Source organism: Plectrocnemia conspersa, unplaced genomic scaffold, assembly GCF_051122295.1.
Source record: "Plectrocnemia conspersa isolate PC_06_02 unplaced genomic scaffold, ASM5112229v1 ptg000013l, whole genome shotgun sequence".
In the NCBI taxonomy this organism is placed as follows: domain Eukaryota; kingdom Metazoa; phylum Arthropoda; class Insecta; order Trichoptera; family Polycentropodidae; genus Plectrocnemia; species Plectrocnemia conspersa.
Genome location: NW_028277177.1, coordinates 3,257,324 through 3,277,579, shown reverse-complemented (window position 1 = coordinate 3,277,579; position 20,256 = coordinate 3,257,324). Strand labels below are relative to the sequence as shown.

At 29.4% G+C, this 20,256-nt stretch overlaps 2 protein-coding genes across 2 annotated transcripts; one reads left to right on the top strand and one right to left on the bottom strand.

The window, feature by feature from the left end:
* Positions 1-665: 665 nt before the first annotated feature.
* Positions 666-16,487, bottom strand: LOC148227030 (uncharacterized). The gene is made up of 19 exons (XM_088201901.1): positions 16,349-16,487; positions 12,645-12,902; positions 12,408-12,571; positions 12,205-12,342; positions 11,930-12,132; positions 8,859-9,090; positions 8,303-8,524; positions 8,139-8,239; positions 7,494-7,662; positions 7,262-7,425; positions 5,470-5,690; positions 5,245-5,408; positions 2,249-2,386; positions 1,979-2,184; positions 1,690-1,921; positions 1,398-1,619; positions 1,222-1,322; positions 980-1,148; positions 666-910 (listed from the first exon to the last, which is right to left on the bottom strand). The coding sequence occupies exons 2-19, from the start codon at positions 12,827-12,829 to the stop codon at positions 741-743; spliced, it is 3,201 nt and encodes a 1,066-aa protein (XP_088058027.1). The 5' UTR covers positions 12,830-12,902; positions 16,349-16,487; the 3' UTR covers positions 666-740.
* LOC148227029 (cytochrome P450 9e2-like) lies at positions 15,921-20,189 on the top strand. Its single transcript, XM_088202766.1, has 8 exons — positions 15,921-16,452; positions 17,864-18,171; positions 18,247-18,452; positions 18,519-18,744; positions 18,806-19,027; positions 19,497-19,597; positions 19,667-19,835; positions 19,900-20,189. The coding sequence occupies exons 1-8, from the start codon at positions 16,238-16,240 to the stop codon at positions 20,067-20,069; spliced, it is 1,617 nt and encodes a 538-aa protein (XP_088058892.1). The 5' UTR covers positions 15,921-16,237; the 3' UTR covers positions 20,070-20,189.
* Positions 20,190-20,256: the final 67 nt, after the last annotated feature.

Sequence of the window (20,256 nt, the reverse complement as noted above, 5' to 3'; positions counted from 1 at the left end):
GTTGATAATAATTGTTAATAATAAAAAAAATATGGAACATTGTTTTTAAAAAAAATAAAATATATTTACCGCAATTGAATTATTGATTTGGCTAAAATAAATGATTTGCGTCTTGAAACAACAAATGCAAAGACGCAACACGAACTTTACAAAAATTTGCGACGCACACCTGTTTTTGAGATAATCATTAAACGATAATAAAAGGTTGGCCTTTTCAATATTTTGTTTCGGTCAACGTAACATTGTAATTACATATTTAAAAAAATAGTAGAAAAATTTGTAAAGTATAAACACAAAAAAAATATCATATTACTTAAAATATATATATATATCTCATTTTATAAAGCTGAGTCATGTCACGTATTCGCCGCTTAACTTAAGCCGATCTTTGCTGATCGCGATCGCAAATTTACTGTAACGCTCGTCACTGTCGCCAAATTTTTTTAATGATATTAAAAACTGATTTTCTATCGCTGCAAAGATACAACTTATTCAATTTAGTTTTAATGTTTATCATATTAAATACATTTAAGAATCATAGTATATATTGTAGATATCTATCAACATTTGAGGAACATACAAACACTTTGTTACCAATTGATAGCAATTTATATAATAAGTGACATAATGACATTGGGAATAAAACAAATCAGATAAACGTTATCTTTAGTTCATATCAGATTTTTATTTATACATTTACAATGTATAATCTCAAACACATAATATGTATGTATCTAATTTTATTTATTTCTAGGTCTTAATCCAACATGTACACCATTTTTTGGAACCAAATTGAACGACATTTTATCTATTTGTATTGGTATTTGTGTTTTATCAGTGCGAATCACATCAAACATTGCAAATATGTGAAAAACGATCAATTTAACCACCATTAATGCAAAACGAGAACCTGTAAAAAAAGTTTTTTATTGTATATTTTTGATTAAATATTTATATAATAAATTTAATATTGATTTACCGATGCAATTTCTAGGTCCAATACCAAATGGCATATATGCATTTAGATCAATAGAAAATCTGTTTTCATCTAAAAATCTATCTGGATCAAACTTTTCAGGATTTGGAAAGTAAGCAGGATCTAAATGCAACGCGTGTACCGGAACCCACACATAATCTTTAACTTGCACCTGAATAAAATATATATTTTAGCACATCTTCCTAATATTTCAGCATATTTAAAAATATATTATTCTGATTTACTGCATAAGTTTTTGTACTGTTATTATTTGGTGGTGGCATATTATATTTCTTCACACAAACTCTATCTAATGCAGACACCAGAGGCCAAAATCTTAAAGTTTCTGTATATGAAACATCAATGGATCATAATTATATTGCTATAAAAAAATATATAAATCATAAATATGTATTGTAACCTGAAACGCAATTATCTAAATATTTTAATTTGGGAAGATCATCATATGTTATTTTATTTCCATAAATTGATATGAATTCATCAATTTCATCTTGTAATTTTTTTTGCACGTCAAGATTCCTGACCATTTCATAAAAGATAAAGGTAATCAAAGTTGCAGTTGTTTCAAAGCCTGCAGCTAAAAATATGAATCCTTGTGCATAAATTTCTTCATCGTTCCATTCTGAAAACGTCATTTATATTTTTTAAATATTCTATATTTTTAATATTAAATTTAATTGAATTAAAATCACTTTTATTTATTTCACGTTTTCCAATGTTCGATTCTTGCACTGTAGCTAAACCAGCTTCTGACGAATCCTTAGAATCTATCTCGTGCTTAAGCGATCCTCTTTCAGCTTCCATCAAAAGATGAATCATGTCTTTTCTGACAACAGAATTCACTCTCCTGTATTTGATTGTGTTACGGATAATATTCAATAAGAAATCTCCTGAATTCTTATCAACAAATGGAATTCCCAACATCTAAAACATCATTTATTGATACAATCTGTTTTGTATATATTATATTATAATACATACCTTTACTAATTTTGGACAAAAGATAAATGCAAAGAATTTAATGAAAAATCTAAACCCTGTGAATGTCGTAGCAGTTTTAGCGTTTTGATAAAATATATTATTTCTATCTTCCAACGAATTAATTTCCAATCCAAATGCAGAATTAGCAATAACATCATTTGTGTATCTTGTGAATATGTCTTTTGCCTCAATTTTAATAACACCGCCTGTTTGATAATGAATCGATTTATATTCACAGATATACGTTTAATAAATTTCAGTAAATTTTACCAGCAATCTGATCAGATTTCTTATGAAAATAATTAGCAACTTGTTTAGCACAATCTTCAATGAAAACAAACATATTTCTCATTTTTGAACCTGTAAACGCCGGACTCAATGTGCTACGCATATCTTTCCATTTCTCATCTATAATAATTATATATTATTGATACTTAACACTTTACCTACCGCTCACGCCAATTGGCGTCCTGAGTGTGCCGAAAGTTAAACACCGCAGACGCCAATTGGCGTCCTGTGTATGTTTTCGTTTCCATGTCAAATTAAAAATATATGTTTAGTGTTTTATTTGCTTTTTTTTAGAGATGACTAAATAAATGTATGAATTTTCATTTTATTTTAATTTTTTTTTTTAATTATATTTAGACAAATGCGAAGGTTTTATAAATATATTTTATATTTCTTTCATCAGGCAGTTTCACTACCAGACAAACTTATGTATCTTTTGATGTAGTCCGAATATTTTAACAAATTTTTCTAGACATTGTTATAAATGTAACAATGCATCAATTCAAGCCAATATTAAGTGGTTCTCAACATGTGGTTCGCCGGAAATAGAAATTAATTATTACATTTCCTAATTATTAGATTTTAAAATTGATTGATGATTTTAAAATTATAAAAGCAAGTAATCTAGGAATTTAAATAAAAATAATTTAAATTGAGTTAACCAGCGGCTCTCAAACTTTTTCAAATTTCTAAAAACTTTTATCCAGCACACTTTTTTTTCGGACGGTGTAAAAAAAGAAAAAATATGATATTTTATACACAAACATATAAATATGTATATTTAAAAATAATTTATTGGGTAAATGGGTTTATTTAGAGATAACGTCAAATTACATAAAATTAAAAAATACGATGTATATATATAAAAAGTACAAGACACTAAAAATTTATCATATCATTAACCATTAGATAGTATTGGATTACTGAGAATCTCAAGATTGTCAGATTAGTAAGATTCTATTGTATTTTTTTCTATCCCTATAAGGAAATTACAACATATTTTTTGTGAGTAAATATTATCTCTCGTCAGATATTACTGGCTTACTGGAAATACCGAATCTCAGTGACACTTTATTTTAGAAAGTGGGAATTTTTTCGAGTTATTATTTTTGAATTATTAGCACGATACACATAACAACTTATGGATAAGAATTAAGTTTAAGTTATACTATCGTGTGAAGTGCATCTGGTTTTCGTGTGCTCGAGTGAATATTTGAAAAATATTACGAACTGTTTATAAAACATAGTTTTTTAGTTAGATACGAGTGTAGAATCTACATGAAAATAATTACAGTTTATGTTTTTTAATGTAGTGTTAAATATATATAGATATTCCAAGTGACAATGAAAATTATAGTGATAGTTATTCAGACTCCTCTGTTCATGAAATAAATCGTCCACATGCTATGATGCTCATGAGCAATGAGGAAGATGAACAAGAAAAATATTTAGAAGACACTTTACAAGACACAAAACTTTATTGAAGATGACTTGTTTCCCGTTATTGCAGAAGAAACGAATAGACACCATAATCAACACATCAACAGATACAAACTGCAAATAAAATCTAAAAAATGGGTGGATGTAACGGTACCAGAATTAAAAATTGGTTTGAGTTGATATTGCTAATGGGCCTGGTAAAAAAAGGCTCATTACACCTGTATTAGACAATAAATCCACTAATAGGAACCTTGATATTTACAAAAACCATTAGTAGAAATAGGTTTTAGCAAATATTACGTTACCTGCGTTTTTCCAATAATGAAAATGTTCCTGATAATGTAGGATTACTGTTCAAAGTACAAAAAATTATTGATTATTTCTCCGAAAGATTAAAAAATATGTACAAACCAAGCCAAAACATATCTCTGGATGAGGGTATGATCCCATGGTGTGGAAGATTAAATTTTCACGTATACAACCCCAGTAAGCTCACAAAGTACGGTATAGTGATAAGAATGGTATGTGAATTAGTGTCAGGATACATATCGAAATTTAAAATATATTCAGGACCTGGAATTTCGTTACAAGATTCAATATCACATCTAACATCAGACAATAAATACAAATGTCATCATCTTTATATGGACGATTTTTATAACAGTGTTGAAATAGCAAAAAAAATATATATGAAAAAAAAATAGAATCTGTGGTACCATAAGGAAGAATCGGATTTTACCAGAATATCTGAAAAATGCAAAATTACGAATATTTGAAACCAAATATAAACGATATGGGGTAATATTGTTGCAATTGCGAAAAACGGTAAAAAATCGAGACACTTTAAACTTTCATTATATAACTAGTTATTGTGAAAAGTGATTTACACGTGAAAGACAATGTAAATTATCTGTGTATGTGCCTGGAAAATTTCACATTACGATGGAGTGAATTACAACGGTTAGTGAATATTTTATTGCAAATAAATTATATATCAGTAAACTCGTATTAGTAAAAATGTCACAATACAAAAGAAAAGTTTGCTTGAAAAAAGTTTTTACAAATTTAAAAAGGTTTGAGAACCGCTGGTTAACACAATTTAAATTATTTTTATTAAAATTTCTAGGTTATTCGTTTTTATAATTTTAAAATCAAGATAATCATTTTAAAAATCTAATAATAAGGAAAAGTAATAATTATTTTTTATTTCCGGCGAACCACATGGTGAGAACCATCTAATAATAACTTGAATCGATGCATTGATACATTTATAACATGTCTAGAAAAATTCAACGAAATATTCGGACCCGATCAAAAGATACATAAATTTAAATAAAAAAGGTAAAATTCGCGAAGTTTTGCGAAAAAGTGCCGGTATTTAGCGTAAGTCTGGTAGTGAAACTGCCGGTCGGTAAAGTGTTAAAAATATGTGCCGTCCAAAAGATTTTTTTATTTTAATTTTAATTTTCAGTAAAACATAAAAAACTTGATTCTAAAATATATCTTTAAAGACTAACGTCGATTATTTCATAGTTTACCTTTTAGGAAAAATAAACTGTTTCCTAATAACAAATCCATATCTTTGTTTATTGTACTGCGATGATTAGGAAAATGGTCAAAGTCCTTTATAGTGATTTGTTTTATTAGGTTCAAATCTCTCAGAATAAGCACTGGTCGATTTAGTTCAAAAGCAGCTACATATCTAAATCATAATATTAATTATATAAAAAATCAATAAACTACAGTATTAAATATGATCTTACTTCTCATTAGGATGTGAGTTATAAAGTCTTCTCATAAATTCACTGATATGTTCTCCTTTCACAAGCATTGACAAAGAATTTCCAAAATATGGAAAAAGTGACGCCTCATACTTGACACCAACTATATCAAGATCATTTGGTTGTGACTTTTTAAAGTAAAAATATACTGTTATTATTAAAATGCAAGCTAATGCAAGTTGCCAATATGTAATCATTATCAGCTGAAAGCAATTAGATGTATCGTATTAATTATAAAATAAAATAAATTATATTTTTAATGTTCAAATATTAAGTAATAAAAATATTTTATTTTTGATATTTAATATTTTTAGTCTTTGTTTATTATGACAACTCAGGTAGTTATTTGTTTCTTCGATATATCGCTATGTTATTTATTATTCTTTTGTTTTTTGAAATTATTTTATAATAACTACGATAACTGATAAACAAAATAAGGAAAAAACACTGCCGAAAATTCAGAAAATACTCTTCTTTACGAGTAAATCGCATCCTTACGAAATGATTTTGACTCAAGAATTAAGTAAGAAAAAAAATCTAAACTTATGATGATAAAAAATTATTAATATAGTTTTTAAATTTGTAGACAAATTCACAGGATTACAATATATAATAATAATATTAAATTGGAGAGCTACTGGATTTTGTAAGGCGAAGAGGTGGGCGGGTCACTTGAAGATAATTAGTGTTGATTGCTGACTAATCAAAATTTAACTCAACCTAAAAAGCTGGGAAGACATATAATATGGAAGGACACGTCAATAATTGAGGTGTGGAGTTTTTTGTTATTATTTATATCGATTATTTATTTATATAAATATGATTCTTGCTCAAAAAATATATTTTTAAGTTGCAATAATCTTCTTTGAAATCAAGAATCAAGTTTTGACATAAAAAATCTTGTATCAATTTCAATGAAATAACTACGTTTCTCGGAACGAAATTAAAACTGCTTCACAAAAAAAAAAGTTTTGGCGATTCATACGTTTTTGATGCAAGCTTTTACAGAACTTCATAAAGAATTAGCTGCACTCAAATAATGTCACGTTTAAACCCTGTTAGACCTGGACTGAAAACTGCTCCCAGATGCAAAATGACATATATTTATTATAAATTAAAATGAAACATAATATTTTATAATTATTTATATAGATTCCCAGTCAGATGATTTATATTTACTTGTAAATATTATTTGGGCAACTATTTATTTGACGGAATTGGAATGCTATCGCATACTACACACTATTGATTCCACTAAGTGCTGTCAGCAATCAACAAGAAAAGGCCATAGTTTACCAATATAAAGGGTAAGTGCTCCACCACAACTATTTAAATATTTAATTGCGATATATTGATGCATCTCCCATATGATATTTGCAGAACTATCTTACAAAATCACATTTTATAAATATTAAACTATTTGTAATTGATAAATGATATTTATTTATGATAAGGATTTTTTTGATACATATATATGTGTATTAATCTGAATCTTATAACTATTACAATAATACTGCATACAAAAAAAATTAAAAAATATTTTATCAAACATCTTAATTTAATGAAAAATATATATTGTTATTATACATTAAAAAAGAGATCGAATGTGTGATAAAAATTATTTTTGTAAGTCGCATAGCAAACACCTACCTAATTAATAGTTTGCACACGTCTCTACAGCTGATAAGTTTAACGAACACTAAGTATATCAGTCTTAATAACACTTTATATATAAATATAATAATAATATTTATTTATCGTATAACTATTAAAAATTTCTTGCTTTCAAACCCACGCAGACTCCATCCTTAGCTACAAAATTAAAAGTATGGACGTATAATTTTAGTGGAATTTGGGTTTTTTCAGTCACGACTATATCAAATTTAGCCAGAATGTGAATCATGATTAGCTTGACAACCATCAAAGCGAAACGAGACCCTAAAAATAATAACAACATCAAATAACATATTAAAAAACAGTACGAATACCATAAGAAATGTTAATACCAATACAATTCCTCGGCCCAATACCAAACGGCATATATGCATTAGTATTTATAGATGATCTATTTTCTTCTGAATACCGATCTGGATCAAACTTTTCTGGATTTGGAAAATATTTAGGATCATGATGAATCGCGTGTATTGGTATCCATAGAACATATTCCGGTTTCACCTAAGTCCAAAATATCATATGTATGTTATAAAACAGAAGCAGTCATTAAATTATATTGCTTTAATACTTCATATCTTAAATATAATAATTTCTATTGCGATTTTCTTATTTACTTTGGAGATAAAGTGGAAATTCTGTCTAAATTTTAATAAAATTTCTAAGATGTTGTGAGGAATAGACTTTAATCCATATTAATTTTGAAACAGGTTTCTTAATTTAAAAACTTAAAATTATTATATTTAAAAAGCCCAGAAAATATTTCTAAGATACAGCGTCTTTTATTATTAAGATCTTTTTATTCTAGAGAATTTTTATAAATCCTTTTATAAATAGGTTTCAGCATGGACGAACGCACTTGTCATCCAGCTTCTTAATACGCTGTCAACTTTGATCTGATCCGATTTTAAGCTTCATATTTTTATTTTGACTGACGCATTTAATAAATATTTATTTTATTAAATAAATAAATTAATTACTTTGAAGGACAAGTTACTATCTTCGTTAGGTGGCGGTAAAGTGTATTCTTTTGCACAAACTCGATCCATCATCGCCGCAACAGGCCATAATCTAAGCGTTTCTTAAATTCAAACAAATCCATATTATAGTAATGATAATCATATATGCATTTAACATATATTACCTGAAACGCAGTTGTCTAAATATTTTAATTTTGAAAGATCATCGTATGATACATGCTTATTGTTCATTGATATATATTCATCAATCTCTTTTTGCAGAGATGTTTGTATATCTGGATTCTTCACCAATTCATAAATCAGAAAAGTGATTACGTTTGATGTTGTATCAAAACCAGCGCCCAAAAATATAAAAGCTTGAGCCGCAATCTCATCCAAGCTCCATTCTAAAATATTGTTTTTTTTTTCAAAAATTCTTACACTTTGTATGCGGGAGATAATTAAAAGCGGGAGACCAGGACGAAACTTTTTTTGTTCTGGAATGTTAAAATTTCGTTCTAATTTGATTTCTTGAACCAAAACATGTCTTGCTTCTAAAACCATCTGAATGCGACAGGGATATATAAATTAAAAAAATATCTATATGAAAATGGATTCGCGAATAAAATTTCAGCCTGATTTGTAATATAATAAAGAAAAAATTGATTTGATGATTGCAATTATTTTTTTGTTTCTATCCCGCATACAAAGTAATATTTTATATAAAAAAAATATTTTTACTTCTGTTATGTTCTATTTTTCCAATTTTTGATTCTTCTACTGTAGCAAAGCCTATATTTAATGTATCTTTAGAATCTTGATCGTGCTTTAAAGTTCCCTTTTCGGCTTCCATCAATAGTTGTATCATATCTTTTCTTACTATTGAATTTTCTCGTCTATATTTCATTGTATTATGAACCAATGATTGAAAGAAAGTTTTAGTTTTTTTGCTCACATATTCAATCCCTAAAAACTATAATAATCGAATTTAAAATTAGCGTTAACAAATAAATAAGTCAAGCCCAAGTCATATTTTATAGGATCTGCATTTACTTTAATACTATCTGACATTTTATATTAAATATATTAAAAACGACTTTACTTTTTAAACATAAAATAATCCAAAATCACAAAAAAAAGTTATTGCTTATAATGACAGTATGGCATCACTCCGTTCCAGCCATCGGGCGAATAAATTTTAATTTGACGCCTTTATACTAATCATAAGCACGTTTTACCTAATAAAAATACCATACATAATCTAAAAATATGATCAGGGCGTGTTTAATATATGATATATACGAGATGTAATAAGAAATATCGACAATTTTTTTTATATATACTTTGACTTTAGCTAGCGTTTTTCGGTTCCGTAAAACATTTCTGGAATGCACTATTTGTTATAGTAATATAGCTCACTCAGAAATTTCCCTTTTATCTTACCTATGGTCATTAAACAATCTTTATTCTCTTTATTTATAAGAACAGGAAAAAGTCACAGTTGGACATATCTGGTTTACATGGTAGATGCGGCATCACAACGGTGTCGCTTTTACCCAAAAATTTACGAGTGCCACTGTGCACTATCCTAGTTTTAAATTCAAGAAGCGTCTAAAATCTGCAATATATTACTTCTAAATGAATGTACGACCTAGATATTAGAACTTATAGTGGACTATACCATTATTAAATATTTATTTCAGTCTAAAGCTTAGTAAAAAAACGTTATGCCTGCACTACACTCTCTGTAAGTTGGCCAAGTTTGGCCAAGGACGCAAAATATAGTGGGTTACTTCAGTCGAGCTCGGTTCTGCCTGCTTTAAAATCCCTCGGAAGTTGTCCGAGGTTACCGAGGACGGGAGGTAAAGTGACATGGCCAGCTTCGAGCGCTTCCGAACATTGTCGTCATTTTTTCCGAGTCAAAGGGACCGAAGTCGGAGCTGCTCTTTCGAGCGCGAGCGTTGAGATACTTCCCATTTCGCTCTCTCGCGTGTTAAGTGACGAGAGTGAGAGAGATAATGATATGGTGTATCGCAAACTGAGATAGAACGAGTAACTCGGTTGAATATCAGCGTAGGCGTCCTATGGTTAACACGCATGACGAGCGCTGCATCGTAGTCATGTGGTCATGTTATTGGGGACTTCAATAGACTCTTACTGACATTTTTGAATATATTAGGGCACCAAAAGGGATTAATTATATTTTTGATAGTATTTTCTTCTAACAGATATCGTTATTATATTTTTTTTTTCATATAAAATTAAATCATTAAAAAATAATTAGTGGTACTAGCTTTTCTTAAAAAAATTTTTTTTGAATATCCTTATGTATTTTCCTAGATCGGTTTATATAAATGTCACACCAAAACAAATTCTTATTTAGAATCGATGGCGACAAATTCTAGGATAGTCACACATGTGGTGTTCGTATTCTGAAGTATCATTTTTATGCCTTATGGCATTTTGCAAAAGCCGACAAAGATTTTGCGTAAATTGAATATTTACGACCGAAAAGTTGTCATTGATATTGTATTGGTGAGTGCCCACACAAACTCTTATAATTATCAGTAGCGTAATCTTAATAATATGACAATTTAAAAATTGCAATTATTCGGCACTTTTTTCGATCGCGCGCTGTACGTGACAGCAGCCGCCGTCCGGACGTCATCCACGCCGCGAAGCGCGCGAGCATATTATACATTATACTTTCAATATCCTCTTTATCTGCGAGGTCATGAAAAAGTCGCAGAAGGGATATCTAGTGATAGCTTTTAGCTGAAAATGTACGAGTAAAACAATGAAAATATATACAGTTTTACTCCTTATTGCCGTAGTAAGCAATACCGTTTTAATTTAAAATAAAATATATATCTACAGTAAAGAGAACCTTAAAATTCGATCGAACTTTACGTGTTTTTTTGGTTTAGGCTCTTCAGTGCGCTGGCATTGGAACAATCGCACCTTTATTTTGATGGCATAACTAAACACCTATGATTTAATATCTAATATGTCGCATTGTAAATATAAATAATGTTGGAACCAATTGTCCACTATTTGATTTATGGCCAAAATATCAATCAAGATTACTTTTCATGAATCATATGAGATACTAAATTCTTAAGCAATATTATTTTAGTGATTTAGTACAGTTTCTATTTAAAAAATCACATTTAAATCTGTATTTTTTTATCTTTTCAATCATCTACGATACTTTCTTGACACTCTTGAAAATATTTTACCATTCATAAACTCATATTTTGGACATAATATCCTTGCTTAATGCTTTTTAACATTTACATTACTTTACTGCACTATACTCCTACTTTAGCGCAAAATTTACTGCAATTTTAATATTCTCTCATTTTCAGAATAAAGAAATCACCTAGCCTGACAAAATGCGTTGTCAATTCCTGGCTCTCAAACTCAAACTAAGCGTCTTTTATGACTGACAATTGACATGTGTATTCTATACAATAGAAACGTGCTAAAAAAATATGAGTTCAACTGAAAAGCAAAGATTGTCTAAATCGCAAAATTTACTGACTTGACATTTTAAAATTTTAAAAATTATCGAGCGTGACAAAATGCGTCATTAATGCTTGTCTCACAGACACAAACTACGCTTCTTATATAACAATCAACATGTTTATTGTATATAGTAGAACATATGTGTGTGGTGTGTTGGGGTAACCTGTTAGGCCACGATGGTCTTAATTTAATCGAAAAAATAAATAAAATATGAGCATAACCGAAAAACTAAAATTGTCGTTATGTTTTATCACAACTTATATTATATTATTCTCAAACATTACTTTGAACAATTTGGGAAATATCACGAAAAGATACATCTTATACAAATATATTCCTCTCATGTTGGTAGCGATACTAGCATGCTTATAAAATTCATTATTTGTATCTTTCAACGAATTTATTTCTAAACCAAATGCTGCATTTGCTATAACGTCGTTTGCATATCTTGTTGATAAATCTTTAGCAACAATTGCTACGACATCACCTGTATAATTAATATTAATTGAAATAAATACATATTGATTCATTTAATAACTATTCATAAAAATATTATTACCAGAGTTTGTTTCTGATTCTTTGGCGTAATACTCAGCAACTTGCTTAGCACAATTTTCGATGAAAACAAACATATGTCTCATTTTAGAACTTGTGAAAGCCGGACTTAAAGTGCTCCGCATATCTTTCCACTTTTCATCTATTACAATAAATATTTCACGATTAAATAAGTATTTCTCAACTCGAAAGCTAAATTAAATATACCTTGAAGAAAGAATAAACTGTTTCCCAATAAAGTATCCAAATCTGGAGACAAAGTTTTGCTATGATTCGGAAAGTGGTCGAAGTCTTTAATGCATATTTGCTTTATAATACTTAGATCTCTCAATAATATGATCTGTTTACCCAAACTAATACACCCAACATATCTGCAAATACATAATAAATATTCTTACTGCAAATACAGAAATGTTAATTTAACTTATTTATTAAAAAGCTTACTTTTGATCAGCGTGCGAATTATAATGCAGTTGTATTTCATCGTGTAGCATTCTTCGTTTTTTGAAAAGTTTCACATATTTAACGTCAGTTCCAGTGAAAGAATTGGGTCTTGTTTTTATATAGTAAATAAATAAAGTGACACTTATGACAATAATGGCGACACAATCAAACCACGTAAAAGTCATTATATATATAAATAAATGCTTTAACAATACATGCACTCCAAATAATGATTTTTACACAACAGAGTGCTTTTATCTGTAATATATAAAAAAACAAATGTTATCATACAACACATTGTTTTAGTGTTATCAATAGTAGATAAATCATTATTTTATGTACTGTATTTATTCAATAAAAAAATGTATTTATAGTATAAAACGATCTCCAAATTACCATTTATAGCCCAGTCAATTTTGAGACCAATTTCTGTATTGATAAATTGCTCGTGGTAAACTAAGTGCAATTGAGAACGGTTACTTATTTGACCTTTATAATGATGATTCTAATAATAACGTAAAATGAATTATTAATATCATGTTCTAAAACTTTAAAAAGGTAAAGTGATATGACGTTTTACTTAAAATATTTGCTTCCTTGTCCTCGTTTTATCCTTTGTCTTCCTTCAAAAAAAAAAATCTATAATGATTTTTTTGAACTCTATCGGCAATCTGTTCCACTATGCTCATTAAACGAAAATTTCCGAATAATACCTTTTTTAATTTTTAGTATCTACCCTTGATATTTTTAAAATCTGGTCCCCTTAAAAAGGGACAGGTAGAAAAATTATAGCAAGTAGCAAAAAAATCGTTTAAAATCACAATTTGCATAGTCCATTCAGCCGATTGTTATTTATGAACGGATTTTTGTGTGAATTCCATTTACGTCTCACTAGCTCTAAATGGTTAGAGAAGTAGGCGAATAAGTATAAGAGGTTTATTTTTTTCGATAATGAAGAATAAAAGTCGATACCCTGTTTCAGAGAATCATTCGAATTTGGACTTAAAGCAACACAAATGGATAGAAATAAATTTGTGAATAAAAACAAATACTCCCCTTTAGAGAATGCATTTGGATTCAGACTTTTAGCAGCACAAACGGTAAGAAATAAATCTAATAAAATAAATATATGCGAAACCACGTGTTTTAAGTAGATAATATGAATTAAATAAAAGCTTTTATGCACTTAATCGAATACCAAACAACGACGTGGTCACGCGTAGACACATACAATGGCGCGGCACTAATCCAAGCGAATGACATCCATGGTCATGTTTCTACACTGGTCATATTTACATATCACATATTAGGAATAGTAATTACATTCCCACTTAATTCGCTAACACATTATCTGACTCACATTCTGTTATAAAAATTTAGAACTCAACAACATTTTTATAGAAAAAATCACGTAAAAAGTGTATACCAAAAATTATAAATTAATTTTTGTTCTTTCTTCTTTGTTGTTTTAATTACATGAAAATAAATAAATAAAATAATTAAAAATAAATTTTATATTTTAAGATTATGCCTGCACTACACTCTCTGGAAGTGGCCAAGGTTGGCCTAGGACGGAGAATTTAGTGGCTTACTTCGGTTGAGTCTGCCCGCTCTAAAATCTCTCGGAAGTTGTCCGAGATTACCATGAAGGTAATTCAGTCGACTTGGCCAGCTTCGAGCGCTTCCGAACATTGTCGGCATTGTTTTCCGAGTCAAAGGGACCGAAGTTGGAGCTCCTGTTTCGAGTGCGAGCGGTGAGATACTTCCTCTCTCGCGTGTTTAGTGACGACAGTGCGAGAGATAATGATATGGTGTTTTGTAAACTGAAATAGAACGAGTAACTCGGTTCAATTTCAGTATGCGCGTAGGCGTCCTATGGTTAACACGCATGTCAAGCGCTGCATCGTGTTATAATACAACATACTTATCGGGGACTTCAACAGACTCTTACTGACATCTTTGAATATTTTAGGGCACCAAAAGGGATTAATTATATTTTTGATAGTATATTCTTCTAACAGATATCGTTATTATAGTTTTTTTCATATAAAATTAAATAATTAAAAAATAATTAGTGGTACTTGATTTTGTTAAAAAAAATCGTTTCGAATATCCTTATGTATTTCCTAGATCGGTTTATATACATGTCACACCATAACGAATTCTTATTTAGAATCGATGGCGACAAATTCTAGGATAGTCACAGATGAAGTGTTCGTATTCTGAAGTATCATTTTTATGCCTTATGGCATTTTGCAAAAGCCGACAAAGATTTTGCGTAAATTGAATATTTATGACCGAAAAGTTTTCACTGATATTGTATTGGTGAGTGCCCACACAAACTCTTATAATTATCAGTAGCGTAATCTTAATAATATGACAATTTAAAAATGCTCAAATATGCTGGCTGTACGTGACACAAGTCGCCGTCCGGACGGCATAAGAAATTTGCGACAGTGTGGTCGCTTACTCGAAGTCGTAGATCTCGGTCGACTTCAGTTGTAACTTCGGTTCGGACAACTTCCAGAGAGTGTATTGCAGACACTATCAACATTTTTAAATTCGGAGTCGGAGTCGGGAAAAATTTCCATCGACTCCACAGCCCTGGTATTTTCGTATATTTTTTTCTGTTTTATAACTGTGACAAGATTATCGTAAAGCAATTTTTAAATTAGTGCTGACATGGATATATTCATATAAAAACTAAAAAAAACTTAGTTAAAAAATAATTACCGGATAGGGAATCTTACATAATTTTGTGCTAAAAAGACATTTAAATAAACGCTACATGAAAACACCCAGAAATAAAAGCACCACAATTTTTTTGAAAACCTAAAGAAATTACGTTTTCAATGTCTACTAAAAATCTTACAATAAAAAATAATTATTGTGGATTAAATTTCTAAAATTATTATCACCACTGAACAATGTAATTGTACTTATCAAACGCGCGTTTAAGATGTTCTATCTCAATACCATATTCAAGACACTATTTATTCACGTAAAATATGCATTTTATTATATTGATCGCAAATATTTTTTTTATATTGCTCTGATGGAATATAAAAAAGTTAAGTGAAGTGAAGTTTTCCTTAAACCATCTGGTTTTATTAATCATATATCGGTTCAAATTTTGTAAGTAATGTTACACATGTGAGAGATGATGCGCTATATGCTCTAATTTATAGCGATAAAATTCTGTGATGTAATGTATGTAAATGTGGCTTTACAATATCACATCTACAATACGAATGTTTATTAGGTGACTCGATAGATGTTGGCAGTATGTGAATATATTCATAACGACTAACACGTTTCGCTTCTTTTTCTCCTGCTTTTAAAAATAGCTCATTGCCATATGTGTTTAGAATACAAGTGGATGTTTATCATCACTTATAGATTATAAACATTATGTAATATTAACGTACGTATGTGGCAAATTAAAGTATACTTTGCAAACAATTATTATTATCAGTGATAAAAGATAAAAGTATTGTTTTGGCATTTATATAAAAATTATACCCATTCAAGTCAATGGTATTCTGCTGATAAACTGTTTCTATTTAAAAAGTGTTCCTCTAAAAATATTCAACATGTTTTTCGGCTGGTGGGATTTGTGTTTGTTAGTGTTAACCCTTATAGGGTTGATTTTGTTATATTTTTGGAATCAGAATCAATTTTTTAAAAGAAAAGGAGTAAATCACCTGACACCTCAGCTGCTATTCGGAAATACGTTGGATGTCATGCGTGAGAAGAGGCACTTGTCAGATGTCAACAAGGAAGCAAAAGACGCGTTTCCAGATGATAGGTAAATATTGCAGAATATGCGTATACTCACGTCGCTTTTAAAACACAGACTACTCCAGACCCGCTCTAAAACCAGCTGACCTTCGAGCTTTATTATTCTCGCTACGCCTATTTAGGAGATGATTTCATGGTCATTTATAATGTTTACTATGGCTATAAATGGTTAATTCTCCCAAAGTTATATATTTACAGTCATGTGAAAAACGTTTATTTATTTTAAAACAATATATTTTTTTATATTTAGATACACAATGCTTTTCAAAATATTTTAAAAAAATCAATCACCAGATATAAAGCACTGAGTGAAATTTCCGCATTAACCGTGAAAAAATAACTTGTCGCATATACGCGTTAAAATGCAAACAAAACTCCTAATAATCTTAACAACCCGCCAACGAGTGCATTTAAAGTAATTGCATTTCTCTACGACGATTGGCATTTCCAACGACTGTTTGGGTCATTTATAAATTAAATTATATTATATCAACAAGACATTGACAAGCGCATAAAGCAACCTGCGAAAGATGCGGTGTTGAATATTTCAAAGGAACGGAGTTCAGTTTCAGTGTCTTCAACAGGGACGTCATTTGGGGGTGAGGGGGGGGGCAGGTGGTGTTATTTTCCCTTCTTGAAAAATGCCAGAAAAATGTATTTCATTTAACGAAATCAAAATATTATAGATTCTAAACCAGAAATTCTCCAATTATCCTTAAAAAAATATAATAAAACAGTCTCGAATCTACTCCATAAATATTTGTTAAATATGTCATTGCAGTGAAATAATAATAAAATACATTTTCACCGGTAAATGTATATTTTTTAGCAATGAAAATATATTTTATCTGACAGGAGCAGGTAAAATTATATGAACTTTTCCATACGTAGTAATATATACATTTACATAGTGAATGTATGTTTTTCAGTGAAGTTATATTTTGACTTGTGAAGTCCAAATATATTTTCACAAGTGAATATATATTTAACTGATATCATAATCACGACAAATAAAGCAAAAGAGCGATACAAAAAATAAAAACTCTGAAGCCTTGTCATTTATAGCTAGAAAGAAATCCACCTACCCCTTGAAGAAATGCGTTAAAACGGGTACCAAGGCGCAATCTCAACTAAGATGATGGTTTTAGTGAGTGAAAACCTCACTTTAGCACGCATTTCTTTACATTTATTTGTGGTGTCTTAACACATTGCAAATATGTCGCGTGCTCGAGCAATACCAAAAAATATTCATATAACTTTTGATTTTAAAATACTTTTTTATTCGTACTTAACAGTATATAAATTATATTTATGAACACTATTTTAATTTAACTTTGTAACACCTAATTATTTTATAGTTTTTCTAAAAAACAACTTCTCACGTAAAACTTACTACTATTATATTTTTTCACTTCCAGATATGTCGGTATTTACAACTTCACGAACCCATTGGTCCTAATTCTAGACTTGGAATTGATCAAAAACGTCACAGTAAAGGATTTCGACCATTTCGTGGATCATATGCCATTCACGGACGAAGATGTGGACCCTACAATGGGAAAATCTCTATTTGCCTTAAATGAGGACAGATGGCGCGAAATGAGAACGACTTTAAGTCCAGCTTTCACGAGTGCCAAAATGCGCGGAATGCTACCCCTAATCTTGGAATGTACCGACAACTTAGTGGAATATCTCAACAAAGAAATAGAACACCCATCTGCTAAAGGTTTATTATGATTTATAATTATGAAAATATTTTTTATTAAAATATATATATGTAAAATATGTTTTTTTTTTTTAGAAATTGGATATGTAGAAATAGAAATAAAAGATCTCATTGAACACTTGACCAATGATGTGATTGCTTCTTGCGCATTCGGCTACAAAATAAACTCTATTGCTGACCAAAAAAATAAATTTTATACACTGGCTAAAAAATTTACACAATTCTCTAATTGGGACAATTTAAAACTAATGGCATTTTTCATGTTTTCCTCAGTGTTTAAAGTAAGACGTTGACATGGTACTGCTCATGTATTCAATTATCTAAATCACCATTAATTATTTTTTCAGATTTTTAATTTAAAATTAAGATCAGATGAAATAACGTCGTTTTTTCGCGACGTTGTAATGAGCAACATAAAGATGAGAGAAGAAAAAAATATTGTCAGACAAGACATGATACATTTACTGATGCTGGCTAAAAAAGGAGCGTTGCAAGCTGAAAAAGAACAAGGCACCGATTCTTCCTTTGCGACTGTAAAAAAACACACATTTAGCAGCAAATCCAAAAAGATTGGTATTATACTTAAATGTTTATTTATTTTTTAACATATGTATAAAAAATATTATTTTTTTAGAATGGAGCGATGACGATATATTAGCTCAAGCAATGATATTTTTATTTGCTGGTCTCGACACTACTTCAAACGGTATCAGTCATCTTCTGCATCGATTAGCTGTACATGATGATATAAGAAATAAACTTCAACAGGAAGTAGACGATTATATGTTGGAAAATGATGGAAAAATAGAATATCTCAGTCTTAACAAGCTTACATATCTCGACATGGTTTTGAGTGGTTTGTATTATAATTATATATGATTAATCGAAGTGAAAATAAACAGAAAAGTAACTGGCGGTCATTTTTTTGTCTAATACGACGTTAACTTTTAGTGAACTCCTTTTGTCGTCACTGCTTTTTACGCTGTAAAATGCGTAAATTTAAATTATACTTTATAAAAAGCGAAATCGTTCTCTTTTGTGCGTATTTTATGAGATAAGAACATAGGGGACGTGTTCTTGTTTACAAACTAAATACAAAATCATTAAATACATAAAAATAGGGAAAATGTTTGATTTGCCGATTTTGTTAAATTCACAAAATACAGTTAAAAGAATTTTGTATGAGTGCCTAGTCCCCTATAGCGTAGTATTCCTATAACGAAGTTCCAATCTTTACTCTATAGGGGGTCAACTGTATATATAATTTTTTTAATAATACTGGTAATATTCATAATTGATTCATTAATATACGTTTTTTAATTCAGAAAGTTTGAGAATTTGGCCACCAGTGCCTTTTTTGGATAGAATGTGTGTAAAACCTTATACACTCCCACCACAGAACGATAATGGAGGTGTCTCTCATGAAGTAAGTCCATTATTTACTCACGTAGATTTAATTCCTAGATATTTTAATAATACGTATACCAAATTTTAGATGAAAAAAGGTGATCTTCTGTTTATACCCAATTATGTCATTCAGCATGATCCTAAATATTATCCAGATCCAGAAAAATTCATTCCTGAACGCTTTTCTGAAGAGAACAAGTCAAAAATAAATCCATATAGTTATTTGCCATTTGGTTATGGACCACGTGCTTGTATTGGTACGTAAATATATTTTTAATTTTAAATATATGCTGATTTTAAATTATATTATTTTTATTTTAGGATCAAGGTTTGCTATATTAGAAATAAAAATCGCTGTTGTGAAAATACTGGCAAATTTTGATATAGTAGCGACACCAAAAACGGATTCCAGCTATCAAATTAAGCCCCATTTCTTTGAAATGTTACCTGTGAAAGGATTTTGGATTGGATTGAAAAAGAGAGACAAATAGACATTTAATTATTATAATATACCTTTTATTTGTTTGTAACTAATAACATGTTTTTATATGTATTATTGTAAAATGTATTTAATATTTTTTTATTGATAATCAATATATGACTATATTAAATATTTTTTTATTTATATTAACCACTTACCCTTTTTTAAATTATTTTAATAAATAAAGCATATTAATA

Coding starts and splice junctions, on each gene's coding strand:
- LOC148227029 (XM_088202766.1), top strand. CDS start 16,238: ATGTTTTTCGGCTGGTGGGATTTGTGTTTGTTAGTGTTAACCCTTATA. Junction 18,172..18,246: donor AGAACACCCATCTGCTAAAG/GTTTATTATGAT, acceptor TTTTTTTTTTAG/AAATTGGATATGTAGAAATA. Junction 18,453..18,518: donor TGTTTTCCTCAGTGTTTAAA/GTAAGACGTTGA, acceptor TTATTTTTTCAG/ATTTTTAATTTAAAATTAAG.
- LOC148227030 (XM_088201901.1), bottom strand. CDS start 12,829: ATGACTTTTACGTGGTTTGATTGTGTCGCCATTATTGTCATAAGTGTC. Junction 8,525..8,858: donor AAAAATAGAACATAACAGAA/GTAAAAATATTT, acceptor ACAATATTTTAG/AATGGAGCTTGGATGAGATT. Junction 8,240..8,302: donor TTTAGACAACTGCGTTTCAG/GTAATATATGTT, acceptor TTTGAATTTAAG/AAACGCTTAGATTATGGCCT.